Source organism: Camelus dromedarius, chromosome 34 (assembly GCF_036321535.1).
Source record: "Camelus dromedarius isolate mCamDro1 chromosome 34, mCamDro1.pat, whole genome shotgun sequence".
Classification (NCBI taxonomy): domain Eukaryota; kingdom Metazoa; phylum Chordata; class Mammalia; order Artiodactyla; family Camelidae; genus Camelus; species Camelus dromedarius.
In genome coordinates, this window is record NC_087469.1 from 1,446,101 (window position 1) to 1,473,694 (window position 27,594).

A 27,594-nucleotide genomic window follows, 5' to 3' on the forward strand; every position below is an offset into this window, starting at 1 on the left:
CATAAAGGTGCTAATGCCGTTCACAGGGGCTCCACTCTCATGGCCAAATCACCTCCCAGAGCAAAGGCCCGACCTCCCAGCAACATCACGTTGGAGACTAGGTTTCAAGTATGCCTTGTGGAGAGACACATTCAATCCATAGCACTTCATGGTGACCCTAAACTCCGCCTTGGACTTGAACTGGGATTTGAGGTTGGGGGGAAATTAACTTGGAAATGAAGGCAGAGGAAAGTGTGACCTCAGTCTAAGGTTCACCAGAATCTAGAGACAGATTTACTATTAGGCATAAGCTTCTGGGCCCTGACTTGCATGGCCCCCTTCCAAGGCCCTGCGAGGGGCCCTAGGAATTTTGTATTGGTAATTTATATTATTTTTTCTCAAAGAAAATCCCCTAAATATCCAAAGTTGGATCCAGTCCTGCTGAAACAACGCAAAAAGACACGTGTCTGGCACATAGAAGGCATGCAAATGTGGATCGAATGAATGAAGCATGTATGCTTAAGAACTGAGTAAAGTTCAGTATTTTAAGTTTTAAATGGGAAGACTATTTTCTAATTGCTTATTCTAGGCTGTAAAATCAAATACTGACTTCGTATGTTCCTAAACATCTGTTTTAACCAACAGACAGTCTGGAACAAGGGTCTTCGACTGTTGAGAATTTTATGAGCATCTGATTAAAGAGAAAGCCATGTATATAATGTCGCAAACAATTCTGTGTATAACTGTAAAGTGTTCCAACACTCAAGATCAAAAAGCTTTGATAGTGAGATCCCACAGCGCGTAGAGAGTGGGTAGCAACTTGCTGTGTGAATTGGTAATGGCCTGATGTCACAAGCGCTGATCCGAACTTAGGTCTCTAGTTTTTGGCTGTTTTTATCTCAAGAATGACACCTGCGTGTTACTGGGTTTTGTTGTTTTCATTTAGTGGTAAATGCAGTATTTCTCTTGTTGTTGTGGTTGCTGGAGCGGACTGCTACTTAGGTGTTTCTTCAACAGTGATTGATGGTTGAAGGGTAGCCGTGGGAACCAGGAAGGCAGAGGAAAGGAAAGAGCCAACTTTGCAACGAGCCAGGTTTGAAAATTAACACTCCTGTTAAGAGACCATATTTATCGTACCTCTAAGAAAGGATGGGGCCTGGGAATACCTTTACAAAGCCCTTTTCCTGTGGCTGCTAAGTGTATCATTTTCTTTTCCCTTATTCTGCCTTACCTCCTCCATTCTCAGCAGAAGATCTTACTTTGAGAAAATAAGCAGAGAATGTAAGGCTGTCAGGTATGCACTGTGGTAACTTGCCTTCTCTACCTGTCAGCTTCAGCAGCGCACGTCTTCATCTGCCTACCTATCTCAGAGGAAGGGGTACCTCACTTCTTGCTCAAGGCCAACTGTTTTATCTTTCTCTGCTTCCTGTGTTCTGCTCCAAAAATACCTACATTCCTGTATCTTCCAGTCATCCTTCTTTTGGTTACTTTCTCCTCAGCCCACAACAGGGGTTCTCACGTTTTGGGCCACAGACCAGCAGCATTCTCATCACTTGAGAACTTGTTGGAGATGCAAGTTCTTGAGCTCTACCCGAGACCTACTTTGGGGAGAGGTGGGGACAGCAATCTGAGTTTTAATAAACCTTCCAGGTGATACGGATGCACTAAAATTTGAGTCACTGACTTAAAAACATTCAAGTATCCACCATCCTTAAGAATGTCCTCCCCCTTATGACCTTATTTTCCTCCTTCTTCCATTTTCTGCTAAACATCTTGAAAGAACTGTGCACTCTGTCTCTATTTCTTCTCCTTAGTACTCACTGGCTTCTGCCTCCACTGGTCCTCTTGCCAAGGTCATCAGTGTCCTCCTGTTGCTTCATCAGAAGTTCATTTTCAATCTTCATCTCCCTTGATCCCCTTGCAACATTTGTACCTTGAACACTCCTAGTTACTGAATTTGTTTCATCCCTCGACTTTAAGGATACCATTCTCTCCTGGTCCCAAGCTTACTCTCTTAGCTTCCTCAGCCTTGTTCTCTGCCTGCACGCCCCAGGATTTCATCCCCATTTCTACTCTTGCTGAGCTTTGGACTCTTGGCTGATTTTACCTACCTCTCTGGCTTCAACCACTGTCTGCATGTCGTTGCTCCAGACTGTGTCCATCCCAGGCTTTCCATCCCCAGATCAACGTGTATTTACAGCTGATTCTTGAACATAGCATCCATCACAGACTTGTTCCACTTAGTAGCTATCTCCGTCTCCCAGGTTAGCAACCTTGGTGTACCTGTTGCTCCCCTCCCACACCACACTATTGATTCTACCTCTGTATTGCCTTCAGGGTCTCACCTTTGTTTGCCTTTACTGCTACTATGTTCACTGAACGAATATTTCGGTCTGCTTACACCATCTGAGGGAGGTAGGGACTAGCTGCTGGGTTGCTTCTTGGCCTAATTTGGAAGTGGACTAAATGTACAGAGTGATAAGTAGTGGCCAGTAAGATGATGTTTGCTTAACGTCCGTGGCATTTCTGGACCGCTGGCCTAGCTCTCATTTTCCCCTGAGTTGCGCTCAGACCTCTGTCTGAGGCATGACGCCAGCTGAGGTGAACTGGGTCATTCCCTTGAACCTGTGGCTGAGGAAGCGCTCTAAGTCGAAAGCATAAAAGCAGGACAAGGATTTTCATCATTTAAAAACTTCCCACGTTTTTAGTGCAGCTCCTTGCTCAGCTAGGGGCCAACTACTTGCAAATTTTAGTTCAAAGATTTGGGAGCCACTGCTGACCAGACCAAATCATCCTCTAAAGGTGAGGGACAGGTTAACAAGCCCCAAAGTCATGCCTGGGGCAAGCGGGACTTCTGTCTCACTCTCACTAAGAACTTCCCCAAATATCTTCTTTTGTATCTTTCTGTTCTAAAGCCCAAGATAAACCCAGTGGAAGTTATTTTTAGGCACTCTTCTCTTCTCTTCTGCTGTCTTGTGCATCTTCCGATTGTAATCATTTTCTTACTTGAATGCGTGTTGCCAAATGACAAAAAGAAAACAGTTTACTAAAGAGTTGGGTGTCCTTTATTCAGGGGAGAACTTACATTCCCCATGGGCTGGGGAGCACAGCCCCTCCCGGGCAGTGGAGCATTCCTGCTAAGGGCTTTTGGGCAAGAGGAGCCTCACAGAGCTTTAAAGGGAGCAGCGACCTGGAAACGGCGTGACCTGTGTGAGGTCGGCCTTGCCTGCCTTAGGCTAGCCCGTCAGCCAGGGAACCAGGAAAGAGTATTCAGCTTCAGTTAATTGGCCGAGGTTTCACATCTGACCTTACCTAGAACAAAGAAATCAGTACACACTCTTGGCAGTTGGGGATTGGCCGGCTAGATACACTGTATTTCTGGTCAAGTGGAGCATTTACAAGGACACGAAAATTATCTTAAGTTTCTTTGGCTCCCAAGGCAGGAGCAGCTCCACCCTGGGCTTGGAAGATTATTTCAACAGTTAGGTACAAGCATTTCCAAATGTCTGCTAAAGAAGCTCTTGCCGCTTTGTACTTCCCAGGATTTCAAGAAAGAAGATGTTTTATGGGGCACGCAAATAGAAATAACATGAGGAGGTGACATACGTAGTCTGACCAGGATGAGTACATTAGTTTCCTAGGGCTGCCATGACGAAGGGCCGCAAGCAGAGTGGCTTAAAAGAACAGAAGTTTGTTCTCCCTGCTGTGGAGGCTGGCAGCCTGAGACCCAGGTGTTGGCAGGGGGCTCCTTCTGCGGGGTCAAAGGGAGCTTCTGTGTCACGCTTCTCTCTCAGCTTCGGGTGGTGTCGGACTCCTTGGGGTCTCGTTTGTAGGTGCATCGCTGCATTCTCTGCCTCCATCTCCAAGCGACCCTTGCCCCTGTTACAAGGACACCACTCACTGTATTTAGGGTGTAACCCAGTCCAGCATGACCTCATCTAAACTTGACTGATCTGCCAAAAAAAAAAAAAAAAAAAGCTATTTCCAAATAAAGTCATTCAGAGGCAGGACTTGTAGGGGACACTAGTCAACCTAGTACAGTGAGGTATTCCAGTAGACTATGATGGAAGCTCCTTGTTATAGAATTTAATTCAGAATGAATAACAAGCATTCTAGTATTGTGAATCTAGTACCCACACTTTTTTTTCTAAACATCTTTTTATCTCCCAATTTGTTCCCTGCTATGAAAATGTTGTTCTAATGTTCCTAAAACTAACTTGTACTTCTAGGAAACCACTCTGGGGCTTAGGACTGTACTTATGAGTGTTTACAAAGAGGAAGAGGCCAACAGGTTTATTTTATCAAGACTGATGGTATTCTTTCCAGGTTGTCAATCTCCACTCACACTGTTGCCACTGGCAGGGGTTATGGGCTAGTCTCCAAGGAGGGCAGTGAACTTTGAATCCGGGATGAAGCACATTTCTAGAGAGGTGGCTCTTTATTAATGACTCTGTGTCCAGACGCTGTTACCTACTGTGACAGGAATGATAACTCAAACCTACAAATTCAGATATGCAAAAAAAAAAAGTTTTAAACTGTCTCTAAACTGGGCTTAAGTTTTGTTTTCCAACACTTCGTTTCTATCTCATGGAAGAAATTTTAATCTAGTCATTTTCACCTAAACTCAGTAAAATTCAGTTATCTTTTCATAAATTAGAAAAGTTAATTGAAGTATAGTCAGTTTACCATGTGTTAATTTCTGGTGTACAGCATAATGATTCAGTTATACGTAATATATATTCCTTTCCATATTCTTTTTCATTAGATGCTCTTATGAGATATTGAATATAGTTCCCTGAGCCATACAGTGGGACCTTGCTGTTTATCTATTTTATGTATTTATATATTAGTATATGCAAATCCTGATCTAATTTATCCCTCCACCCACCCCTCCTTTTCCCCCCAGGAATCACAATTTTGTTTTCTATGTCTGTGAGTCTGTTTCTGTTTTGTAAATAAGTTCATTTGTCTCATTTTTTTTTGAGTCCACATATGTGATAGCATATGGTATTTTTCTTTCTCTTTCTGGCTTACTTCACTTAGTATGACGATCTCCAGGTCCATCCATGTTGCTCCAAAATGGCATTATTTTATTCTTTCTTTCTGGCTGAGTAGTATCTTTTCCTAAATTGTAGGTTAACGACCTGCCACGTTCAGGATCGTTCCCTTCACCCCTTCTATCCTGGGCACCGTGGCGCCCTGGTCTGCCCTGTGCCCCGCGTGGGGACACCGCCATGGCTTGTATGGGAGGCCTAGCTTCCAGGAGCCGGGCCACGCGAGGATCAGCTGACTTCTGTGCTCCTCACAGCTGCAACAGGAAAATCACTCAGTTCACAGCTGTGGGGCTTTTGGGGTCATGGGAACGTTCTGTGCGGCCGCCTTAGGCTCCTCATGTCCAAGCGCCTGAAGCCACCACCTCAATCTTCTGTTTAACCTCGAGTGCTCACATGGGCTGCTTTTCCAGACAAACTGGTTTGAATCTGGGAACTGAGATTTTCTCATCCTTGGAACACTGAGTTCATCGTGTTTGTGTGTGTGTGTGTGTGTGTGTGTGTGTGTGTACGCCTGCCTGCGGCAGGGCTCCAGGAGGAGACGGGATCAGGGCCTTGTCACGGGGACACTGGTCAGTGGCAAATCCTCTGGCCTCCTCTCTGGCTCTAGCCTTTCTCCCCTGAGTTTCCCTTAACTAGCACTGGGCAGGGGCAGGAAAAGCGAATTTTCAAAACTTTCTTGTCTTTTACCTAAAGTGTGACTTTCAAATTTTAGAATAAAAACCTCAGTGTCCCGTTGTTTGCTTTGGCCGTGCTTCCCCTTGGTGATGATGGCTTCACATCCGGGTGTGAATGGAGGACTAGCCCAGATACGAGGATGGCGTGTCACAGCCCACAGCGCCATCTGCTGCTTCGCTGCCCTTCTGTTACAATTCTTGTTCCATCCATTTTGGTGTGTCCTTTTCCTCCACCTGAATGCAGGTATCTTTCTCTACAGGCTTTTCTTTGGGTCACTTCATGCATTTAATGCCTTCAACCGTTATGTCTCTGCCCTAACTCCCAGTGCTATGCTTTACTCCTGAACTGGTTCCCAATTAAATCTTTTTGACAAATGCAAATAAAGATCAGAATTAGTTTTTATTTATTTAGGAGTATAAACTGCCCCGAGAGTAAGCCACTCAAGTACTACAATTATTCTTACTGTAGTGAATTTCCCTATTTTTTTCATCTGAAATTTTAAATTTTTTTAAATTTTATTTATTTTTTTATTGAGTTATAGTCAGTTTACAATGCTGTGTCAATTTCTGATGTACAGCACAATGCTTCAGTCATACATGAACATACCTATATTCATTTTCATATTCTTTTTCACCGTGAGCTACTACAAGATATTGAATATATTTCCCTGTGCTATACTGTATAAACTTACTTATCTATTTTATAGATACCTGTCAGTATCTGCAAATCTCGAACTCCCAGTTTATCCCTTCCCACCCTCCTCCCTGCTGAAATGTTTTATTTTGCTAAAATTTACAAATAGAATACAGCAGCCCACATTCTATGGCTTCTAGAAAAAAATTCTCTTATTTTCTTAAAAAAACAACCTTGAATTTTCAGATTCCTAGGTTCTTAAATGAAATTATTAACCACACTTAGGCCTGCTGCTCGCACTTGTGATGAATCTGCTCCTAGGTTTTAAAGTTGAGTTGGAAGGGAAGCTGTCTGCTGTGTGTTTCTCTCCCAACTGCCCCAAGTCTCTTTGAACTTCTCCAGAAGTCACTTTCAATACAGTGGCAATATTTCCTGGAGTCCTTTTTTATTTTTAATTGAAGTGTAGTCGATTTACAATGTTGTGTTTGCTTCTGGTGTACCTAGTAGTGCTTTTGATGGCAGAATTGTCCACTCAAAGCTGTACTTCTAAGGCTGGTCTCTCCTAGGGCAAAACTAGCGAAGAGGCTTGGAGCCTAGACCCGGCAACCCGACAGCCTGGGTTCAAACTGCAACTGTCACTAATAACTCGCTCTGTGAACTTGAACAATTTATGTAACTTCTGTATCTAAGTTTCCTCGTCTACAAAATGTGGATAACAAAACTCCCTAATTCACTGGGCCTTTGTGAGGATTAAATGAATTAAACAGTGAAAGAACTGCCCCATACTAAGAATTATATAAATAGCTATTATTATAACCAGTCACCTTTTGATGTTTGACGACCCCCCCCATCTAGTTATCAGCACTGGCATCTGTTTATTAGACCAGACCAGGTGTTTAATTTTCTGAGTCACTTCTTTAAAATTTCAACTTTTCAGATAAAGATCTCATATATCTTGTACATTTCACATACACACAATTTAAGCATTGATACACATTATAATGATTTACTTTTAACAGTTACTGAAGCAGTAGGTATGAAAAGGTTTGTGCTTAGCCTAGAGTAGGGCCAGCAAGAGAGAAGGCTTGGGTGTGACATCGAAAGGAAGGAGGCAGGACTTGATAACTTACTGATCATAGAGGATCTGTTAGCTGAAGGAATCACATACCCCTCTAAAGGACCAACCTAGTGTGACTGGGAAAGTTAAGGTGGGGTGCTGAATTTATCTATTGCTATGTAGAAAATTATCCCCAAATATAGTGGCTTAAAACAATAGCCATTTATTTTCTCTCATTGTTTCTGTGGATCATGAAGCCAGACAGGGCACAGGAGGGATGGCTTGTCTCTGCTCCAAGATCTCTGGGATCTCAGCTGGGATGTTTGAAGGCTGGGGACTGGAATCATCTGAGAACTTTTTAATCCATATTTCTGGCTAGATCTAGCCTGGGAAGTCACATACCTCACTTCTGCCAAACTCCATGGTCGGGGCAGTCAGTGTTTCCTGCCCAGGTCCAAGGGGAAGGAACACAGACCCCCACCTCGAGTTGGAGTGAGCATCGTCATATTGAAAGAACTTGTGGGGTGGGCTACCTGTATGGTCGCCAACCCCACAAGGCCGCCCCCACCCCCCGCCCCAGATGGCTGCTCTCCTGCTCTCCGGACGTCCCCTTCTTGACCAGACCTTGCTTCATCCACACCCTACTCACCCGGCCGACCTTCCCTCTTAACCACGCAGCCTGATTAGTGAATGCCTGCGTACTTGGCTCCATCTCCGCTAGAGACTGTTCTAATCTTTAAATCAGAACATCTCTACAAAGATAGTTTATCAAAGGGGTGGTGAGGAGTGTGCTCCTCTGCTGGTCTCCCTGGTAACTAATGAGCCAACCTGATGTCAATTCCCCCTATAGCAAGTCCCTCTTCCCCCCTGAAGCCCGGACTGTGCCCCTTCCAGCCTGCCTTCTGCAGCCTGTGGTGGGGTGTCTCTCCAGGACCCTCTTGCTATGGGTGTAAGATCCCCTACCCAGTAAACCATTGATGTCTCTGAGACTGACTCTGGACTCTTCTGGTCTTGAGGCCAGGCAATTACAGGGCTTGCAGGCCTGTGGGGTGCAGCCCAGCACTAACTTTAGTTGTGGCCAACTTTGAAGAATACAATCTCCCTCTGTTACAAAGCATAATTAAGGGTGGGGATTTTACTTTAGGGAAAACATGGGTTTGGGCGTGGAGGAAGCTGAGTTGGAGTGCTCACTGTGTGTGTGTCCACTGCTTTTATCTTCTGTATAAAATCAATATAAAGGAAAATAATGTTACAAAGTCACAAAGATTTGCTGTCTCCAGCTCTTCAGCTGACGATCCCAAGTAATGGGTTCCCAAAATGTAAGAATAATCATAGTTAACATTTGTATCATTCTCTGGGAAAAAGGACAGGAAAGCAATGCAATGTAATGCTATCAGTTCAGACCTGAGCTCCAACCATTTTCTGTGCAATCATGGACAAAACGTTAACTTCTTTGTAGCTCTTCATCTCATTAGTTAAGGTGTGGACAGTAACAGCATCTAATTCATGGAGTGTTGTGAAGGTTAATATAATTTTATTAATTGTTCAAGTTAGGCATTAATGTGTTTTCTCTTCTTCCTCCTACTGAAAAACAACTGCAACATTATCTCATCATAAATGAAAACCTGACTTGCTTAAAAATATTTTCATGACTTTCCTTTGTACTATGTGGGTCTAAGTGAGAGAAGCAGGCTCAGTGAATGGAAAAGGCCCGGTTACACATAAACCACTGGTCTCAGGAGGTCAGAAGCGGTGGAAACGGCGCCCCAGCAGCCCGTCAGGAGCTGGGTGGTTTCTGCTCGGACGCCCACAGTCACGTGCGGCTCCGGGGCCCAGAGTCAGGCTCCGCCCCCCTCCTCGGCTGCCGGCCAATGACGGCCGGCCATCGCGATCCGAGGCTGCTATTGGAGGAGGCGGCCGGGCCGGGGGTGGGGCGGAGTCGGGGACGCCCCGCGCGCGCCCACGTCTCTCTGCGGCGAGTTCCCGCTCCGCGCTCGTCGAGGATGGTTGTGCTGGCGGCCCTTCTGCTAGGCCGAGCCCGCGCCCGCGGGGGCAGCTCCCTGCTTCGGAGGCTGACGCAGGTGAGAGGGGCCGGGACTCAGGACTCGCCTCCGGAGGCTCCCGCCTGCAGCCTCGCGGCCGGATGCGCGAAGCCCCTCTCCGCCGCGGGACCCACGCCCAGAAGGCCTCCCCGCCGACCGCGCGCGCGGACCCGCCGACTCATGCGGAGCTCTCCGCTCGCAGGGGCGCTGCCGGGCCGTGGGGGTTTTTGCTTCTGGGTTGTCAGGCGGGGCGGGTGTTTGACAGCAAGGCCAGGGCTAGGTTCTGACCTTGCCCGGCGGGCTGGAGAGCCCGTCACTGCGCGCTTTTCTGTGGACGTCTGTGGACGTAAGATGTCGCTTTCATGCAGGAGGTAGTCGTCGGGCTCACTAGACGCGAGGCGCTGTGTGATGGTGAAAAGATGTGCCTCTGGACTTCAGACCTGTCAGCAGAACGGGCCGCTCAGTTTCTTGATGAGTGAAGGTTACACGCTGAGGGCGTCCGGAGCCGTGTTTCCCCGCCGGCTGGTATGTTCAGGGGACACGAGCGGCAGCCTTGAAAAAAATCTACTGTTTTCCGTGCACAAAGCGAGCTGGCTTTCACCGGCAGGTTTAGGGTCTGGCAAAACCTAAGGAGTAGGTAGAGAAGGTCAGGGTGTGGTTGGTTGGGGAGGTGTGAATTTTCCAGTTTGGTTGGGCCAGTAAACTTTGACATCCAGTCAGAGTGTAAGAGTTTGGCTTTGACTCGGGTCAGGGAGGACCATTGATATTTATATTTTTGTCGTAATTAGAGGTCTGGGAGGATTGAAGTGGGGTGAAAACTATTGTCTGTTAGGTGCAGAGCAGCCTGAACTGGTGTGCTGTGGCACTGGTTCAGAGGGAGCCGCCTTAAGCAGGAGACTGTGAAAGTAAATGCAGAGCTGGACAAATGCAGAGTGAGGGCGGGGAGCCAAGGGAAAAGGAAGAGGCTAAAATTTAAAATTAATCCTGGGGGTTGGGGGATAGCTGCGTGGTAGAGCGCATGCCTGGCGTGCACGAGGTCGTGGGTTCAACCCCCAAGTTACCTCCATTAACAATAACAACAAAATTAATAAATAAAAGTTTTTTAAATAAAATTAATTCTGGGGGTAGGGTATAGCTCAAGTGGTAGAGCGCATTCTTAGCATTCCCGAAGTCCTGGGTTCAATCCCCAGTACTTCCTCCAATAAATAAATAAATAAATCTAATTACCTCCCCCTACCAATAAAATAAAATAAAATAAAAATAATAAAATAAAATAAATAAACAAAACAAAACAAAACAAATCCTGGATGGCTGAGGTAATAGAAAAGTCAGGAGGAGTGGGTTTCCAGGAAAGAGTTCTTAGTCAACATACTTGTCAGTTTTGCGGAATGATTTGGGAGAGCACAAAATGTGATTAGGTCAGCCTGGGTTTCAGCCAACATTTACTAGGTGAAATAGGTGAACTAGGTACTATAAGTTTGTAGAAAAAAAAAAAACAACAAAAACCAAGTGCAGAACCTTCTTAATTTATAGTTTAATTAAGAGCTTACAATCAAACACAAGTGTTGCTAATGAGAAAAATGAAGCTGTAGGTTCCTTAGCATATGATTTGTGGCATACATTTAATTGAACTCTGGGATTTAGTTGTATTGGTTGTTACTTGAATTAAGTGGTCATTTACTGATCTGTGGAAATCTGTTTTAACAGGGTTTTCAATATTCAGTGCCGTTTTGTGGAATGGAACTTGACCTCTCATTAAGTAAATTGGTCTTTCCCCTTTGCACTCAGCTACACACACGTCTGCCTTATGGTCAGCAGACCTTTATACGCTTTAGCAGAGCTTGTTGCTTCCCATCTGGAATCGCTTTTTCTCACGGTCCTACTCGTCACTTTCCTTTACATCCATTTCTCTTTAAACGTCTGCAGTTAGATTTCTGTGTACTCTGCTGAAGAATACCAGTGGTTTTCTCTTTCTGTACTTTTCCTTCTTCTTCTTGACCTTTATACTGTATTTGACACTATTGACCATTCCCTCCTTTAAATGCCTGTTTTACTGTTGGGAAACAAAATAATTTTCTTTTAATACTCAAGACTTTTTTTTTTTTTACTTTATGGTGGTCCTGAGGATTGAACCCAGGACCTTGTACATGCTAAGCATGCACTCTACCACCAAGTTATACCCTCCCCTTCAATACTCAGACTTAAAGAAACAAAAACAAAAACAAAACCACCTCCTGCATTGTTCCAGTCCTGAGCCTGTTTGTTCTAGATTAATCTCTTGGCTCTGCTCTCTCTGTATTGCTGTGAGGCTGACTCTTGCAGGTGCCAACATCTTAATGTCCATCAGCTGGCTTCTGGCTGCTTCAGACACCTACGGGAGATTGGGAGATAGGAAGGGAGAAGTCAGGATAATCATTTTTGCCCTCTTTCTGCCTTAGATGGTATTTCTGACAGTGTCTATGACTCATTTGGTTCTTGCTTCTGCCAGGTTATCCTGACCCCCTTGGCTTTGGTAACTGTTTCTTCCCTTTGTCCCAGTAGCCTACGGTGCCTTCCTGTTTACTGATCCCTGTAATCTCTGTCCTGCTTTCTCCTATTGTTCTCAGCTCTTCTGTCACCTGTGCATTTTATTCTCTGCATTAAATTCTGTTTCAAATACCATGGCTTTTGTTTTCCTGGTTGAACCCTGAGGCTGTCAAGTGGGCACTTGGATATGAGTCTGCGGATCAGTTGTGAGAGGTGTGGACTGGAGACAGAGCTTTGGAAATCATCAGCACATAACTGCTGTTTAAATCTGAGCCTAGATATGATTAAGGAGACAGTGAAGCTGGAAAATTAAAATGGGCCAGGAACAATGCCCTGGGACATTCCAGCACTAAGAGGTTGGGAAGGGGAGGATGAAACAGCAGAAGAGACTGAGAAAAATAACTAGGGAGGTAGCAGGAGGGCCACAAGATTATGTTAAAATGAAAGCCGAGAAAAGGGAGGGTCTGTGTAATGGTTTACACGTATTACCTCGTTTACTCTCACAACGACTTGTGGAGAGTGTTCTAGAAAACCAAGGTAAAGGTCAGAAGCACACAGCTGTAAGTCCAGGCTCCTGCCCACGGCACATATGCCCCAAAGGAGGACAGTGAGCTCCAGGACTCCGAGGGGCCGGGACGCACATGGTGGAGTGTTTGTTGGATTTTGCTGCCCAGACATTGCTGACCTCGCTCAAAGTCATCAGCAGGATCGATAAAAGCCAGATGGGGTGGAACAGGAAATAGAAGGCGAGGACAAGGAAACAGATTGTGAGTAAGTTGTTGGGGAACTTCTGTTGTACAGAGGAGCTGGGGAAGGAGATGAAAGCTCAGCGGGAATTGGGGTTAAGGGGAGTTTGTTTGTTCTTAATTCTTTTAGGTGGCAGGAGCCAGAGCCTTCTGTGCTGACGGAATGCTCCGGGAGGAGAGGGGATGGATGCTGCAGTGGAGAGGGAAGGGATAATGGGTTACATAAGCAGCAGCCCGAATTATATGACAGGTTAAGGGTGCACTTGTTTTTGCACAGCTGAGACCAAGGAGGAACACGCATTAAGCAGGAGCCCTGCCTGGCACAGACTTGCGCCCTGGGCCTGGGCCGGCAGTGTCCGCTGTTGCTCAGGGGGACACATGCAGCTCAGGAGGGTAGAGAGACAAGCCTTGCTAACCTCATGACACAGCTTTCAGAGGTACAAATGCAGGTGAAGAGGGCAGGTACGTTGCATTTCAAGGTCTACACAAACAGGTTAATTTGATAGTAACAAGTAGCATGTTGGTGATCCCTATTGTGTTTACATTTGATGTGTTTGAAAGATGAATTTAAACAGAGTGTTGGTGGAACTCCTGTCTGAAGCATTTCAGTGGAACCCCACCTGGTACTTGAAGACCATTGCACAACACCAAGTATATCGTTCTCCTCTGAAGGTCTCCTCCAGGAACCTGTCTTCTCTGGGGATGGCTTGCCTTTCTTATAGTTCACAACAAATTCTGTTGCAGGAAGTGCAGATAACTAGCATTTCTCCCTTATAAGGTTGTAATGCTGCTTGAGTACAGGGACCATATTTGACAGACCTCAAATTCCCCATAATGCCTGCTGGAAGGTAAGTGGTGTCAGCATGTTTACCTAGCAGGTGAAGCGTCAGGCGGTCTTATGTGTGTTGGCCATCTCCCACGCACAAGAACTGTAAAGGCATTTCTTTAGAATAGAGGCTGCACTCAGTAATGTAATGATGACATTTTAGAATCAAATCAGGACTAAATTAGATTATTTCTTATAGCAAAGTTGCTTACATGAATTTCCTACATAAAAGTGAATTACTCTATCATATTAACTTTGGAAAAAAGATTACCTTAGAATTAAGTTCTGTTTTTCCACTGCCTAGGAAAAAATTCTCTTTACGCTGCCATTTGTGTTTCTTTGTGTATTTTCACCTAAATACTTTATAAAAGTCAATTTTAGGTGGGTACTTTATAGTGACTGTGGTTATCCCTGCTTGTAACCACTGTTTGTCGAATCTGCTTTCTTTTAGTCTGTGATGTATTATAAATTGAAAGCTTTCGTTGGTTCTTTTCATTGAATCAGGGCAAGACTTATTTAATGTAAGTTCTTTGGGTCAGTTTAAAGTTTTTAGATATTTGTAGACTTGTTTATTACTCTGTGAGATATGACTGACCATTATAACTACCAAGAAGGTTGGGTTCTAAACGTAAGCTGTCATTTTTGAATATTTATTGTGCTTTCTAACTCCAGAGGATATAAAATTTTATTCTTTGTTCTTCATCCTGTAAATTGCCCAATTTCAGATCAATTAGGTCTCTAAACTGTGACCTGCATTTTCAAATTTATTGTTGGCATTCATTCCTAAGACCAATGTGGAAAAATTGAGATATAGGAGCAAGATATTTACTCTTCTAATTAAAAAAAAATTGAAAAATAATTTATCTGGTAATATAGACTAAATTTGTATGAGGTGTTTTTCTCACATAAATTAGAGGCAATTGTTAGAAGTGGATGGGGAGAAACAGCAAGTTTAACTTAGAATTTTTTTAAGCAATGAGGATATTGTGGTACTCAAAAATTACTTAATTTAGAACTTAGATTAACTTAAAGCTGCATTTTATAAAGCTAGTACTTAAAAAGGCTTAGAAATTTTTAAATCATAAGCTTATCAGAAGTTAAAACATACATTTCCAACCAACAGTTCATCAGATGGGTATATTACAAAAGCAGTAATTTTTTTTTTTTACTATAACAGTGATATATACTAACTGGAAAATGTGGAAGTAAAAGTGTGATGCAGCCAGAAGAAATCACCATAACTCTATTACTGAGAAGTGCAAAGTGATGTAGTTTAATATTTATTACATCATAACATAAATATTTATATTACAGGAAATAAGATACGTGGAGCGAAGTTATGCATCAAAACACACTTTAAATGTAAGTAGAAATTTAAATTGTACTTTAAAATTTCAAGAATTTGAAGGAAATATCAATAAAAACGTGTATTCTTATGATTTGTGTATAGGTGAGGGTCAACTCAGAATGATGCAATGGTTAAGAACAGCTCATTATTGAAATATGAAGTCAAACTCCCAGAGTACCATAAAAATTTTCAATTTTGTGCCCTGCATAATTTCTGCTTCTTCCTCATTGTCTGTGGTGAACAACCTTCTCTAAAAGTAGGCAGTGTTCTTTCTTTACTCTGGAAGACTCTCACTGTATTGTGTGGGTGCATTACAGAGGCCAGATGGAAGATACTAGAAGAAAGAGACTGAACGGTGCTGGGTTGAGACCGCAAGGACCATCAGCAGGTCACCTAGCGCTCTCAGGGGTCCCGTCTTGGTTTCGTAAGGTTTCTAAAGTGACTTAGTAGTTACCTTCAACCAGCATCTAGGGAGCAGTTCTCTTATTATCTGTGAGAATGTAGGTATGTATGTGTTTATCTAAGAGGATGTAGAAAGAGAATTGTTACAGTAGTGTTTTGCAATATTTAAGAGAGTTTTTATCTTCTTTTTCTTAAATTTCTTATTGTCTTACTAATAGTTTAAGGAGTTACGGCTCTGGCTGTGTCCTGTGTCAGTGGTGTGGCCCCCAGTAGCACACAGGCCTTGATTCCAAGCCCAGAGCTCCCTTCAGTAAGAAGCCCTTGATTAGGGTTGTTTGCTACGCAGTTAACAAGGGTGAAGTGATCGTTTCTTAAGCTCCAACTGAGGAATAGAGTTGACACTTAAGCTTCTGGTTTGAAGTTCCTGTAGGGAACTGGGAGGGATCTATGCCTATTTAAGAACTGCTTTGTCTTAGGTTTTCTGTTAGGTCTTAAATCATAAAGTACCGGCATTGAATGGTTTTTACTGCTGTTCAAATATGAAGATTATTTTAATCTTTGATGGGTAATTAGTCTTCATAACATCTGTTTCTTGGATAATATGTCTGTGAATTATGTTTATTTAATGGAAGATGATTTGAGTAACATTTAAATGTAATCATTTCCACCCTCTTCTGTCTTGCCAGGAAGTGGTCATTGTAAGTGCCACGAGAACACCCATTGGATCCTTTCTGGGCAGCCTTTCCGCTTTGTCAGCCACTAAACTCGGTTCCATTGCAATTCAGGGAGCCGTTGAAAAGGCAGGTAAGTAGTCGCTTTACTTTTTGTGTTGAGGGGGCAAGTGATTCAACAGAACTTATGTTTATTTTATGTTCTCTCTCTCTCTCTCTCTCTGTATGTGAATAGTATATATACACACACACATATATATATGTATATATACATAAAACACTTAGAAATGAATTAACACCTATCTTTTCCAAATTCCATTGAAAGGAAGTCCTTGTACTATAGTGTTAAGAATGAAACCCAGAACCGACAAGAAAAGGAAACCATTCCTGCTATATAGTGCCATGTACTTGACTAGGTAATTACAAATTATTCAACTGACTAAAATACGGAAATATCTTTTTAATTTTTTTTTTTTAAAAAGGGATTCCCAAAGAAGAAGTGAAAGAAGTGTACATGGGTAACGTCCTACAAGGAGGCGAAGGACAGGCCCCTGCAAGGCAGGCGGCGCTGGGGGCAGGTACGAGGAACACGTTTTGGCTTTTATACTTAAAATGTCTGACCTGGAAAAATGGAGGTCATTTCAGCTTAAGTAAGATGTTAAATGTGTGATAGACTTACATTGGCAGGAGCAATGTTGCAGATTATAGTTGAACGTGCTGTATTTTATTAATTTTCATTCTCAGTTGTGCTTGTGGAGTGTCTTTGTTTTTCACAAGTGTGACTTCTTCTGGTTTTAGGCTTAGCTATTTCTACCCCATGCACCACGGTAAACAAGGTTTGTGCCTCAGGACTGAAAGCCATCATGATGGCCTCTCAGAATCTTATGTGTGGACACCAGGTAAGAAGTACCTTCTTTTCCTTTTTATAACTAAAATAGTATGCTGTGCTACAAGACACTAAAGATCTAAGCGTGTTCATACTTTAGAAGTGAGATTCTTGGGGTGGGGAGGGTAGAGCTCATGCTTAGCATGCACGAGGTCCTGGGTTCAATCCCCAGTACTTCCCCAAAATTAAAAAAAAGTTAAAAGTGAGATTCGTAAGTATAGTTGCTGGTGGTGTTTCGGACACTCAGGAGTGTCCGGATTTGGCAGCTCCATCTGAAGTAGAGGTCAGAACGATGGCTTAAGTGTCTTGTGTTAAAAAGTAGTTTTCAGCCAGGATGTTTTAGTCCTTGGGTGCCCCTTTACTCAGAGGTTCTGGGTGATTTAAAACATCCCAAATTTTGTATTTGCCAGAATAAAAAGGATTTTCACCGTAAATGAGAGTAAGGTGCTGACATGGGAATCAAATTATGGATCGAGCCCAGGATGGATGACTGATTTGTGGTTCCTCATGCCCAGATTTGCTTTCAAGACTGGCCTTGCTGATTTTGGTCTTATCTTTACCTGAGACTGAGCAAATACATGCTGGCTGGTAGGAGACCAGACGTGGACTCAAAGAACCAAGAGTTTATCAGATCCCAGCCTTTTCAGTTGCGGAAAGAGGATGAGTCAATTCCAGGGCTGAAATTAGGAAGCAGGTGTCTCTCTCCCTGTCTAGTGCAGTCCAGCCTATCAGGGCGTAACACACCCGGTAAAAATCAGCTGTGAGCTGTTTGCAGATTGTTTCTTACATAGACAAGAGCCAGATTATGCATACCCTTGCTGTTAACTCCTCCCTTGCTTTGTTCCCAGTTGTAAGACAGGCCAAAGAGAAAAAAGAGTGATAGGCTGGTATGCGTGCTAAAAACTGAGATGGCATAGAAAAGTATAAGATGGGAAATCTTTCCTCTTGCCCTCCTTGGAGTCTCTGACTTACTCACCGCTTCCTTGCGTATTCTGCCGCGTAAGAGCGGAGGCCCTGGGGGCAAGTTGCTTGCGCTCTGTGCCCCAGGTCATGTCTTGGAGATGGCTCTGTATCACACGTAAGGTACTATCCTATCGAACTGAACAACTGTAATATATTCTGTGGGTCCTTTTTGAATGGACATCTAGGTTGTATCCAGTTCTTCACTATTTTAGATAATGCTGCAGCAAGGACCCGTGCAAATACCCCTATATGTGTATTCATAACTACTTCCATCAGCTCTTGTTAATTCATTGCACTGAGCACTGTAGTGGTTAACAACACAAAGTCTGGAGCCAGACTGGTTTGGAATCCTAGTTCTGCCCCTCGTTAGCTGAGGACCTGCTATGGGGACTGCAGACTGGTGAACAAACCATTAAAAAAAAAAATCTTACTATGTGCAAGTCTGTCTTTTGGAAAAATTCCTAAGAGGAGAATTTCTGGGTCAGAGATGTCAAAATGTTGATATTTTCAAATGCTTTCCACTAAAGTTATACTGGGCACACATTTTCCAGAGGTTGTGACAGCTTGTTTGCCTACACACAAGGTAACGCCAGCGTCAGGTATGACCTAACCGTTGTCAAAGCAGTGGGCGGAAAATGGTCGTGAGATTGTTTAGATGTTTCAGTTCTGTTTGACATGGACCACTTTGTCTCAGTTGATTTATTGTGGTTCTCCAGCAAATGCTATTTGCACTACATGGAAATGCTTTCAGTTAGTATTATGTGATGCATCCGCGCATGTGCACAGTGACCTGACCCAGAGGAATACTAGGAATTGCCTTATTTTGATATTAATATTATCTGATTTTGGCAAATGGTCAATTTTATATTGTAGAATAATTGGTAACTTAATTTCTGTCACTTATTTATTGCCATCATCTCCAGAAAATATTCAGTATTTCAGGAGAACTGAATAAAACTTACATGAGAAATAATTGAGAATCTATATTTCAAAACAGGCGAAATACTTAGGTTTCTTCAGTGTAGAACTTCTGTTTGTTTTTATTCTTGATTAAAGGCTGTGAGAAAATAACGTTGGCTTTAATGTGTATTTACATTACTGTTTTATATTAGACGGTTTGTTTTAAATTAGCCCTTATAATGCAAATGAATTTCTTGTTGATCTGTAATTATAGGTTAGGTGATTAATATTTATACTTCTATATATGCCAGGCACCAGTGACATAAAAATAGATACAGCAAGGTTTCTGGCCTCAAAGGAGCTTAGTTTAGTGAGAAGACTTGACATAGAAATACAGTTACAATCTAGTAATGGTGTTAATAAAAGCAGTTCGCAGTAATTGAGGAACACAAAAGAAGGAAGGGAAGCTGTCCCCAAAAGGGATAGAAGTAGGAGGTCCGGGAAGGCATGGATGTGCTTCTGGCTGTGCTTTGATTAGTTGTAAAGAAAATGTAGGTGTTTTGCATGTTGGGGGATGGGTCTGAAGTGCAGAGGCGTGTGTGAGTGTGGATTAGTGTGGTATCTTTGAAGACCTTTACCCAGTTCTGTGTGACCTGAGGCGTTAGGTCAAAGGCATGAGACTGCGAAGGGAGAGAGAAGCCAGGCTGTAAAGGGCCTTATTTATAAACTGTGCTGCAGAGTGCTTTCAGGAGTGGGATGACCAGGCTTACAGTCCAGCCAGCATGAGTCAGGTGAGGGTCAATGACACCTGGGTGGGAGGAAAGGCTGTGTGCATGTCAGGTGATCAAGTAGGAAGTTACTGTAGCTCTCTGGGAGGAGATGAGGAGGATTTCAATCAAGGAAGCAGGATTATTTCTGAGAACTGAGATTACATTGTAGTGTGTCAGTGACATGATGGGTTAGAAGAATTTCAGAAGATGGGTTTTTCATGAACGATTCCTGGCATTCTTGTTAATGTCTGATTTTATCTTTATTACTGTTACACATTTTAGACCATTTCCTTTCACCGGTGGCAAGAGGGCGCGGCCTGTAGTGCCTGTGTAGCAAATGTTCACTGAAGTCCATGTAGAATACTTGCTTGTGGTGGGTGTGTGAAGGGTGAAACGGGTTTGCAGTTGACCCTTGAACAGCATGGGTTTGAACTGCTTGGACCACTTAACGTGTGAATTTTTTTCAGTAAATATGTACTACAGTTGAATCTGTGGATGTGGACCCATGGCTGCCAAGGGCTGATTTTGAAATCATACAGGACAGGATTTTTCAACGGTGTGGAGGGTTGACATTCCCAACCCCGGTGTTGTTCAAAAGTCAGTGGTACTATTTGAACTGACACTGGATTTCTGTGTGTTGCTGAGCAGGATGTGATGGTGGCAGGTGGAATGGAGAGCATGTCCAACGTTCCGTACGTAATGAACAGAGGAACACCACCATATGGCGGCGTAAAGCTCGAAGATTTGATCGTGAAAGACGGGCTAACTGATGTCTACAATAAAATTCATATGGTAATTATTGCTTTTTAATGGAGAAATGCCATCTATGTATAATAGTGCTTGATTTTTAAAACAAATATGTATTTTAAGAACGACACATTTTAATTGACTATATACTTTGGCTTAAGAAGAATAATGTATTTTAGAAACTGAACTGAAGGATATAAATGTTGATTTAGCCATTCATTTTAGGAAAATGTTTTCTGTGCTCACTGTATCAGCTTGGCTCACTTGTTGAATAAAACTGCCCCACACTACTGAAATAGGGCATTTTCTGACTTCTCATAATGGATTCCAAAACCATTTAATTTTATGCCTTCAAAATTACAACTTCTGGGCTAAGTATTTGAAGATGAGACATGAGTACGAAAGTTACCTAATACAAATAGAAGTATATTTTAAGAAACTAAATTTAATTGCTAACTACTATTTTATGTTAAGCAAAGTTAATGAATATTTTATAATGTATACAAAGTTAATTCATTTTTAAAATTTTCTTAACTTTTATCAGGGCAACTGTGCTGAAAATACTGCAAAGAAACTGAACATTACACGAGACGAACAGGATGCTTATGCTATTAACTCCTACACCAGAAGTAGAGCAGCATGGGAAGCTGGAAAATTTGGAAATGAAGTTATTCCTGTCACAATTACAGAAAAAGGTTGAAGGATTATGTTCCAAAATAGATTTTAATTTTCAGTAGACTTTACATGTTGCTAAATGTTTTATGTTTAAGTTTTAAATTAGTACACTTTTATCTCTGTTCATTTCAGCTGAGGACACCAACACTCCCATTTATGGTTAATGACGGGAAATGTTGCTAGCTCAGAGATAATCCAGCCCAATTTAATATCTGGTTTCAACTCAAATGCAAATTCCCCTAAGCATATAATTTTTAGTTTGAGAAATGCACTTATTAGAACTCTTTGTAATATAAGTGACAGACAACACATTAGGTTAAGTGAAAAAAGGGGATTTATTAGGCTGCTCAGTTCCTCCCGGAACTGAAGGATGTCTGGCAGCAACTGGGGCCTTCAGGGCTCGGAGCAGGAAGTTCAGTACCGGTGGGACACGCTGTCTTGGCTGCTCAGCGCTGCTTCTGCGCTTCGTTCTCTCAGGCTTCCTGTGTTGCCATCGCATCTGTAGGCCTCTCAGTCACGGAGGACTGACACTTCTCGCCAACGGCCGCAGAATAAGTCCACAGTAAAGACTTGCTAACGTGGTTTAGGCTATTTCCATTTTAGAAATAACTGCTGTGCTCAGAGCGATGGGATGCTAGAGCTTGTCCACCTCGGTTGGACACCTACCCCCAGGGTTAGAAGAACGGGTCTGTGATCATAGGAGAAGGCTGAGAAGGAAGAGAATGAGGTGTGGCTGAATAGAAGATCTAAATTGTATCACGCTACCTAATAAATTCTTCTAACACCAACAGAAATTATAGATGGTAGATTCTTGAGTGGAATTTACGTGGGATGGCTTGAGGTATGCGGGCGTACAAAGGGAGGCACAGACTACCAGGCACCTTGTTCGCCGTTTCTTACTGAGCAACTGGTTATTGTCTTTAGTGCTAAGATTACTTAATTTAAAAGATTTTTGTTTTAGGTAAACCAGATGTAGTGGTGAAAGAAGATGAAGAATACAAACGTGTTGATTTTAGCAAAGTTCCAAAGCTGAAGACGGTTTTCCAAAAAGAAAATGGTGAGTATTAAGAAATGAAGCTTTAAAAAAAAAAAAAAGAAATGAAGCTTAAAAAATAGTCATATACCGTATCTAGTCTTAGAGTGGCCTAAAGATTTTAAAAAAGTAATTCTAGAAAACATCTAGATGTTGTTTCACATTTTTAGTGTATCTGGCTCAAGTGAAATGAACAAAACAAATGATCTTTTTCCAAAGTATATTTGAAATTGCTTAACAGTTAATACTTTCAATATAAAGTCTCTGAAACAGATTGTAGAACGACTGTAGAATTCAGTTTTTCATGTGCATTTCATCTTGGAAGTTTTTTGTGATATCAAAGTCAGGTTTACATGTTATGTTCGATATCTGTAAGCCTCTGGAAGACCAAGATGACAGCTGTGTTTTTCACTGTCGCACCTCCAGTGCCTAGTCCTCAATAAATAATGTTGAATGTTAGTACAAATGGGATCTCAGGGCTCTAAATCCTTTCAGAATAAAGGGTCAGTTCTGCTTGTAAAGTTGGCTGTATGCAGCTGTGATGATGATCTAACGTTTTTCCCCTTTTCTGATTGAATTTCCCAATACCAACTATAGGAGTGGATTTGTCTTTCTTTTAAAAGCATCATATAAAAATTTATATTGCAAAAGTATATATATATATATGTATTTGTTTGTTTTTTGGGGGTAGGAAATTAGGTTTATTTATTTATTTGATGGAGGTACTGGGGATTGAACCCAGGACCTTGTGCATGCTAGGCATGCGCTCTACCACTGAGCTATATACCCCTACCCCCTGCAAAAGTCTATTTTTATAATTTTAGCAGCAGACTATTATAGGGTCTTCACTGAAAACAGCTTAATTGACATAGACTTTGCATACCATCAAATTCTCCTTTTTGAAATATACAGTTTTTTAGGGTTCATTGACATTTAACTTCGTGATTATAGAGAAAGAAATACCTGATTTTGACATTGATTTGAAAAATATATAATGAGTACCTGCTGTTTTCTGGATAAGCCAAGATTTAGAATTAGGAAAAATATGAAGTCGTCCTTATCTTTGAAGAATGAAAAAAACATTGTTTTGATTGCGTTTTATAGTCAGTTTACAGTGTTGTGTCAATACCTTTGAAGAATTATAATCCAGCATTTACCCAGTGCCATCATGCATGTTTTGAGCTAGCTTTGAATAAACTGTTACAAAACACTAACATAAAAAGGCATCCTTACATTGTGTTATACACATACATGTTTTTTTTACACTCTCATACTTTAATTGATTTTTAGCAGGGGGAGGTAATTAGGTTTATCTGTGTATTTATTACTTCTGGTGGAGGTACTGGGGATTGAACCCACGACCTGGAGCATGCTAGTCATACACTCTACCCTTGAGCTATCCCCTCCCCCCATCACACACACATTTAATTATGTATGTTTCCTGAGGGCAGGAATTATCTCCATCCATATTTGTAATTTTCATGCATCTAGCAACCCAGGCAGTACAGGCAGTCCTTTGTAGGAATTTAATTTGTTAAATTGAACCCAGCACATTCAGTGTGAAAGGACTTTCTGACGATCGTACTCATTGATGCCTTCAGGCACGGTGACGGCTGCCAACGCCAGCACGCTGAATGATGGAGCAGCTGCTGTGGTTCTCATGACCGCAGACGCAGCCAAGAGGCTCAGTGTTAAACCACTGGCAAGAATAGCAGGTAGAAAATGTTCTGAACTTGTTTATTCCTAACCGCCTATCAGCTCTTCCTGAAACTGAGTTTCCTTGTTGGTAATACACTACACTGAAGTAGCCAACTATTTCTGTCTGTAGGTTGTACTTTGTGACAGAATTTAACTGATAACGTGTTTTAATTGAGATAGAAGCTCCTTTAATATTTGCATTGTGGTATGCTTTATATAAGAGAAAGCTTTAAAAACAGAGTCTTTTCCTATCCTGTATGATGTGTGGGGGCCTGAAAGGCACATGTTTTCCCCTATGGGGAAAGGGAGCCAGGTAGCATAGAAAGAATACGGGTTTAGGAGTCTGCAAATGTGAACTCTAATTGTACTGGTATTTGCTATTAACTCCGTGGCCTTGGCACACCCTGTCTCCTTCAGCCTATTTTTAGCTATAAAGTCGGCCTCGCCTTCTTCACGAGAAGTTAAACAGGTACCATTTTGTTTAGATCATGGTTTCTTAACCTCAGCAGTATTGACATTTTGCAGCAAATACTTCTGTGTTGTAGTGGGTACTCTGTGCACTGTAGGATGTTTATAGCATCCTTGGCTTCTACCCACTAGATACTGTTATTAGTGGCAGTCTGCCTGTTACAACAGCCAAAAAAATCTCTAGATAATGCCAGGTCCCTGGGGGCAATTCCCCCTGGCTCCTTACCTGGGAAAATCAATGGCTTAGATGACTGGTATAATTTTACAAAGTGCAGAATCTTAGAACAGGCACAGATACATTTAAATATATTATAAAGGGTAGGAAACTTGCTCTTTTTAGTATATTATATAAATTATTAGATACAGCTTTGGGTGCTTGTGAAACAGGGTTTAATGACCTATTTATCGTTTCTTTTAATGAAGCATTCGCGGACGCTGCTGTGGAACCTATCGATTTTCCAGTTGCACCTGCGTATGCTGTGCCTAAGGTGAGGGCAGGTCGAGGGGCTGTGCTCCATGGGGCCCATTTCTGGTTTGCTTATTCTGGTTGCGTGTTTTAGATTTTAAATGCCATTTGTCTGCCAAGGCATAGAGGTAGCTGGGTTTCCAGTCTTCTCACTTCTCCTGAAAACAATTACAAGAACAAGCACAACAGCAGCAAAAGTAAAAGAGCAACGGCCCACAAACTGCGTCTTCAGTGGGAAGGGTAACAGGTGCACAGCTGAGTGCCTTCTGAGTGTGCTGTGAGCTCGGAGGCCTGGGAGGTGACCGCCCAGGGAGAAGTTGGTGCAGCAGAGAAAAAAAGGGATGCTGGGGGTCCAGGGTTCTAGGCCTGAAAGTAGATACTCGTTACTGAAAGGAATGGTCCTCATCCTGAATGGGAACTCCTGGGAGCTGGTCTTAGAGTAACATCAGATATGGAGAGAACCAGCCACTCCGGATTGTCAGTCTGAGACCCTGTGGGAAGTTACTGAGGGATCACAGGAAAAGAGACAGTGTTGTGCTGGTTTAGGGGCTGAGGGATCTTGGAAGACCCCAGCAGATACCCCCTTTCAGAAGCAGAGGGCCTCACCCTGAGAGGGGCACCCAGATTCAAAACAGACAGACAAAACAGAAATCAGTAGGGAATAAGGATAGACAAGTACTGGAAACAGTGGGGAGTGCTGTCTGTCCAGAGGTGGCAGATCTCAGAAAGCAGCAGAACCACCCAGCTTCTGCAAGTGGATGCATCACATTGGAAAGGAAGGGTGATGAACATTTCTCAGCTAGCTTCCGAGAGCTAGACAAGTGGCTGCGCTTGGGGACCCTGTTCTATCTCATGCCTTTGGAACTAGAGGAAGCTGTTTGAGCTGTACAGCTTAGAAGCTGCCTGAGCCAGCTGGAGGACGGGAGCAAGGAGGAGGAAGTTTCATGTTAATTTTATTTTGGCAACAAGACACTTTCTTAAGAAAAAGGGTGCTAGCAATATTTTATAAAGATAATAGCATAAAGATAACCACTAGCACCATACATACACCTTCCTGTCATAGCTGAGGAATTACCAAAACAAGAGGTTGTATAATAAAAGACTTAAATCATTTACAGTGAAGATGCAGTATCTCTGAATAACTGTGCCCCAGATCACCCCACAGCAACTTTTATAAAGCAGAAACTAGGGGATGCAATGGAAAACAGAAACATGGTAACAGTAGAGACTAATGCACCTCTTGCATCTGACAGATAATCTAGAACTAAGTAGCGTATGATCAGTAGATTTTAAGAATATGTATCAAGTATGTACCCCCAAATAAACAGTACATGTTCTTTTCAGGTCTTCATAGAATGTTTAAGAAAATCAAGTTTTTTCTCTCTCCAAAATAGAAATAAGATAATGCAAACAAAATTCTTTGATCACAATGCAGTAAGATGAGAAATTAAAATCAGAAAATAAAAGCCTGTCTTCCTGGACACTAGGAAACTCCATATTTAAATAGTTATATCAAAGGGAGATATAAGCCAAAATTGCTGAATTTCAAGAAGATAATGAAATAAGCTTTGACTTTTATCTGAACATAATCTATATTTTAAAAAATTTTAGGTTCTGAAAGATGCAGGATTGAAAAAAGAAGATATTACAATGTGGGAAGTAAATGAAGCCTTTAGCCTGGTCGTTCTAGCAAACATTAAAATGCTAGAGATCGATCCCCAAAAAGTGAATGTCGACGGAGGAGCTGTTTCTCTTGGACATCCAATTGGGTAGGTAAAGTCATAAGGAGAAAGGTAATCCAGGGTAATGGCTGCCTTTGTCCTTCTAGCTAAACTTAAACTGCTTCATGATAATTCCTGTTACCCTTGGTTTAACAGTTTTTCTTCCCACCCATCATCCTTCATAACCTAGGGCAGATGCCGTTTCTGATAGGATCCACAGTGAACAGAGATTTGGTACATCTATTACTTGAAAACTAATATTGTTTTAGGCTGAAGGAGATATTTAATACTAAAGTCTGTGCTTGGGATTTTAAAAAAGCTGTAACCATCTTGAAACAGGCTTCTCAAGTTAAAGTAGTTAAGTTCAGCTATAAGTAACAGCTAGTAAACTTTTAAAAAAATCAATTTGGAATAAAAACTTTTTTTTTGGTTATTCATACCTTCTATAAATCATTAAAGAACCCAAATGCTTTCTTAACCCTAGGATGTCTGGGGCCAGGATCATCGTTCATTTGGCTCATGCGCTGAAGCAAGGAGAGTATGGTCTTGCCAGTATTTGCAACGGAGGTGGTGGCGCCTCTGCCATGCTGGTCCAGAAGCTGTAGGTGCTTCCTTCGTCTCAGGCAACGGCCCTGTGTGGCCAGACAGGCCTGCTGTCCTCAGGGTGACTGAGGACCCTGGGTCAGCTCATGTCGATCTGTTTCACTTTTTATTTTCTCTTTTAACTCTTAAAAAAAAAGAAAGATAAAAAGATCAAATCCCATAGCCTTCTGATATCACAAATGAATTTTTTCTTCTGCTTTAAATTTTTTAAGAATACAAACTCTTTGTATTCTTTTTGTTATAAAGCTGTATGTACTATTTGAAATACCATTGTGCAGTATTTGTTTTTTGGGGGAGTAGTAATTAGGTTTTTTTTTTTAATGGCAGCACTGGGGATTGAACCCTGGACCTCTTGTGTGCTAGGCATGCACTCTACCACTGAGCTATGCCCTCCTCCCCCCATGGTGCAATATTTGTGACTTAATGAGTAGCTAGAAGCTTCAGTTTTAGACACTAGATCTTAATTTACGTTTTTGAAGCTTGTTAAAGATTACGTGAATGTCATCTCTAGCTAGTTGAGATTTAATAGACTCTTCCAAGTGAGAGCGGCTGTTCTGCACAGACCAGCAGTGCCTCGGATCAACAGTCCAGAAACCACACAGTATCTGCAGTGTTGCTAGAAATAGGAGGAACCCATGTGCTCAGATCTAAAGTGGGTGCGATTTCTCATAACCTCAGCTTTCAGAATTTGCTGGGTGTGTGGTG

General features: G+C 42.2%; 1 protein-coding gene across 2 annotated transcripts; it reads left to right on the forward strand.

Annotated features, from left to right (window-relative positions):
• The first annotated feature begins 9,347 nt into the window (after positions 1 to 9,347).
• On the forward strand, positions 9,348 to 27,154 carry ACAT1 (acetyl-CoA acetyltransferase 1). Of its 2 annotated transcripts, XM_064482017.1 has the most exons (13): positions 9,377 to 9,479; positions 9,809 to 9,965; positions 14,853 to 14,900; positions 15,975 to 16,092; positions 16,442 to 16,537; positions 16,758 to 16,858; positions 20,127 to 20,270; positions 20,770 to 20,920; positions 21,862 to 21,957; positions 23,535 to 23,648; positions 24,523 to 24,587; positions 26,177 to 26,334; positions 26,771 to 27,154. In XM_064482017.1, exons 2-13 carry the CDS (start codon positions 9,849 to 9,851, stop codon positions 26,889 to 26,891), a joined length of 1,329 nt encoding a protein of 442 aa, XP_064338087.1. In that variant the 5' UTR covers positions 9,377 to 9,479; positions 9,809 to 9,848; the 3' UTR covers positions 26,892 to 27,154. The 2 variants fall into 2 exon arrangements, with proteins under 2 accessions (XP_031299632.1, XP_064338087.1); XM_031443772.2 differs by lacking the exon at positions 9,809 to 9,965 and having other exon boundaries at positions 9,348 to 9,479.
• The last annotated feature ends 440 nt before the right edge of the window (positions 27,155 to 27,594 follow it).

Excerpts from the sequence above, each read along its gene's own strand:
- ACAT1 (XM_064482017.1), top strand. The coding sequence starts at position 9,849 with ATGGTGAAAAGATGTGCCTCTGGACTTCAGACCTGTCAGCAGAACGGG. Across the intron at positions 16,859-20,126 it reads ATCTTATGTGTGGACACCAG|GATGTGATGGTGGCAGGTGG; the intron begins GTAAGAAGTACC and ends GTTGCTGAGCAG. Across the intron at positions 26,335-26,770 it reads TCTCTTGGACATCCAATTGG|GATGTCTGGGGCCAGGATCA; the intron begins GTAGGTAAAGTC and ends TCTTAACCCTAG.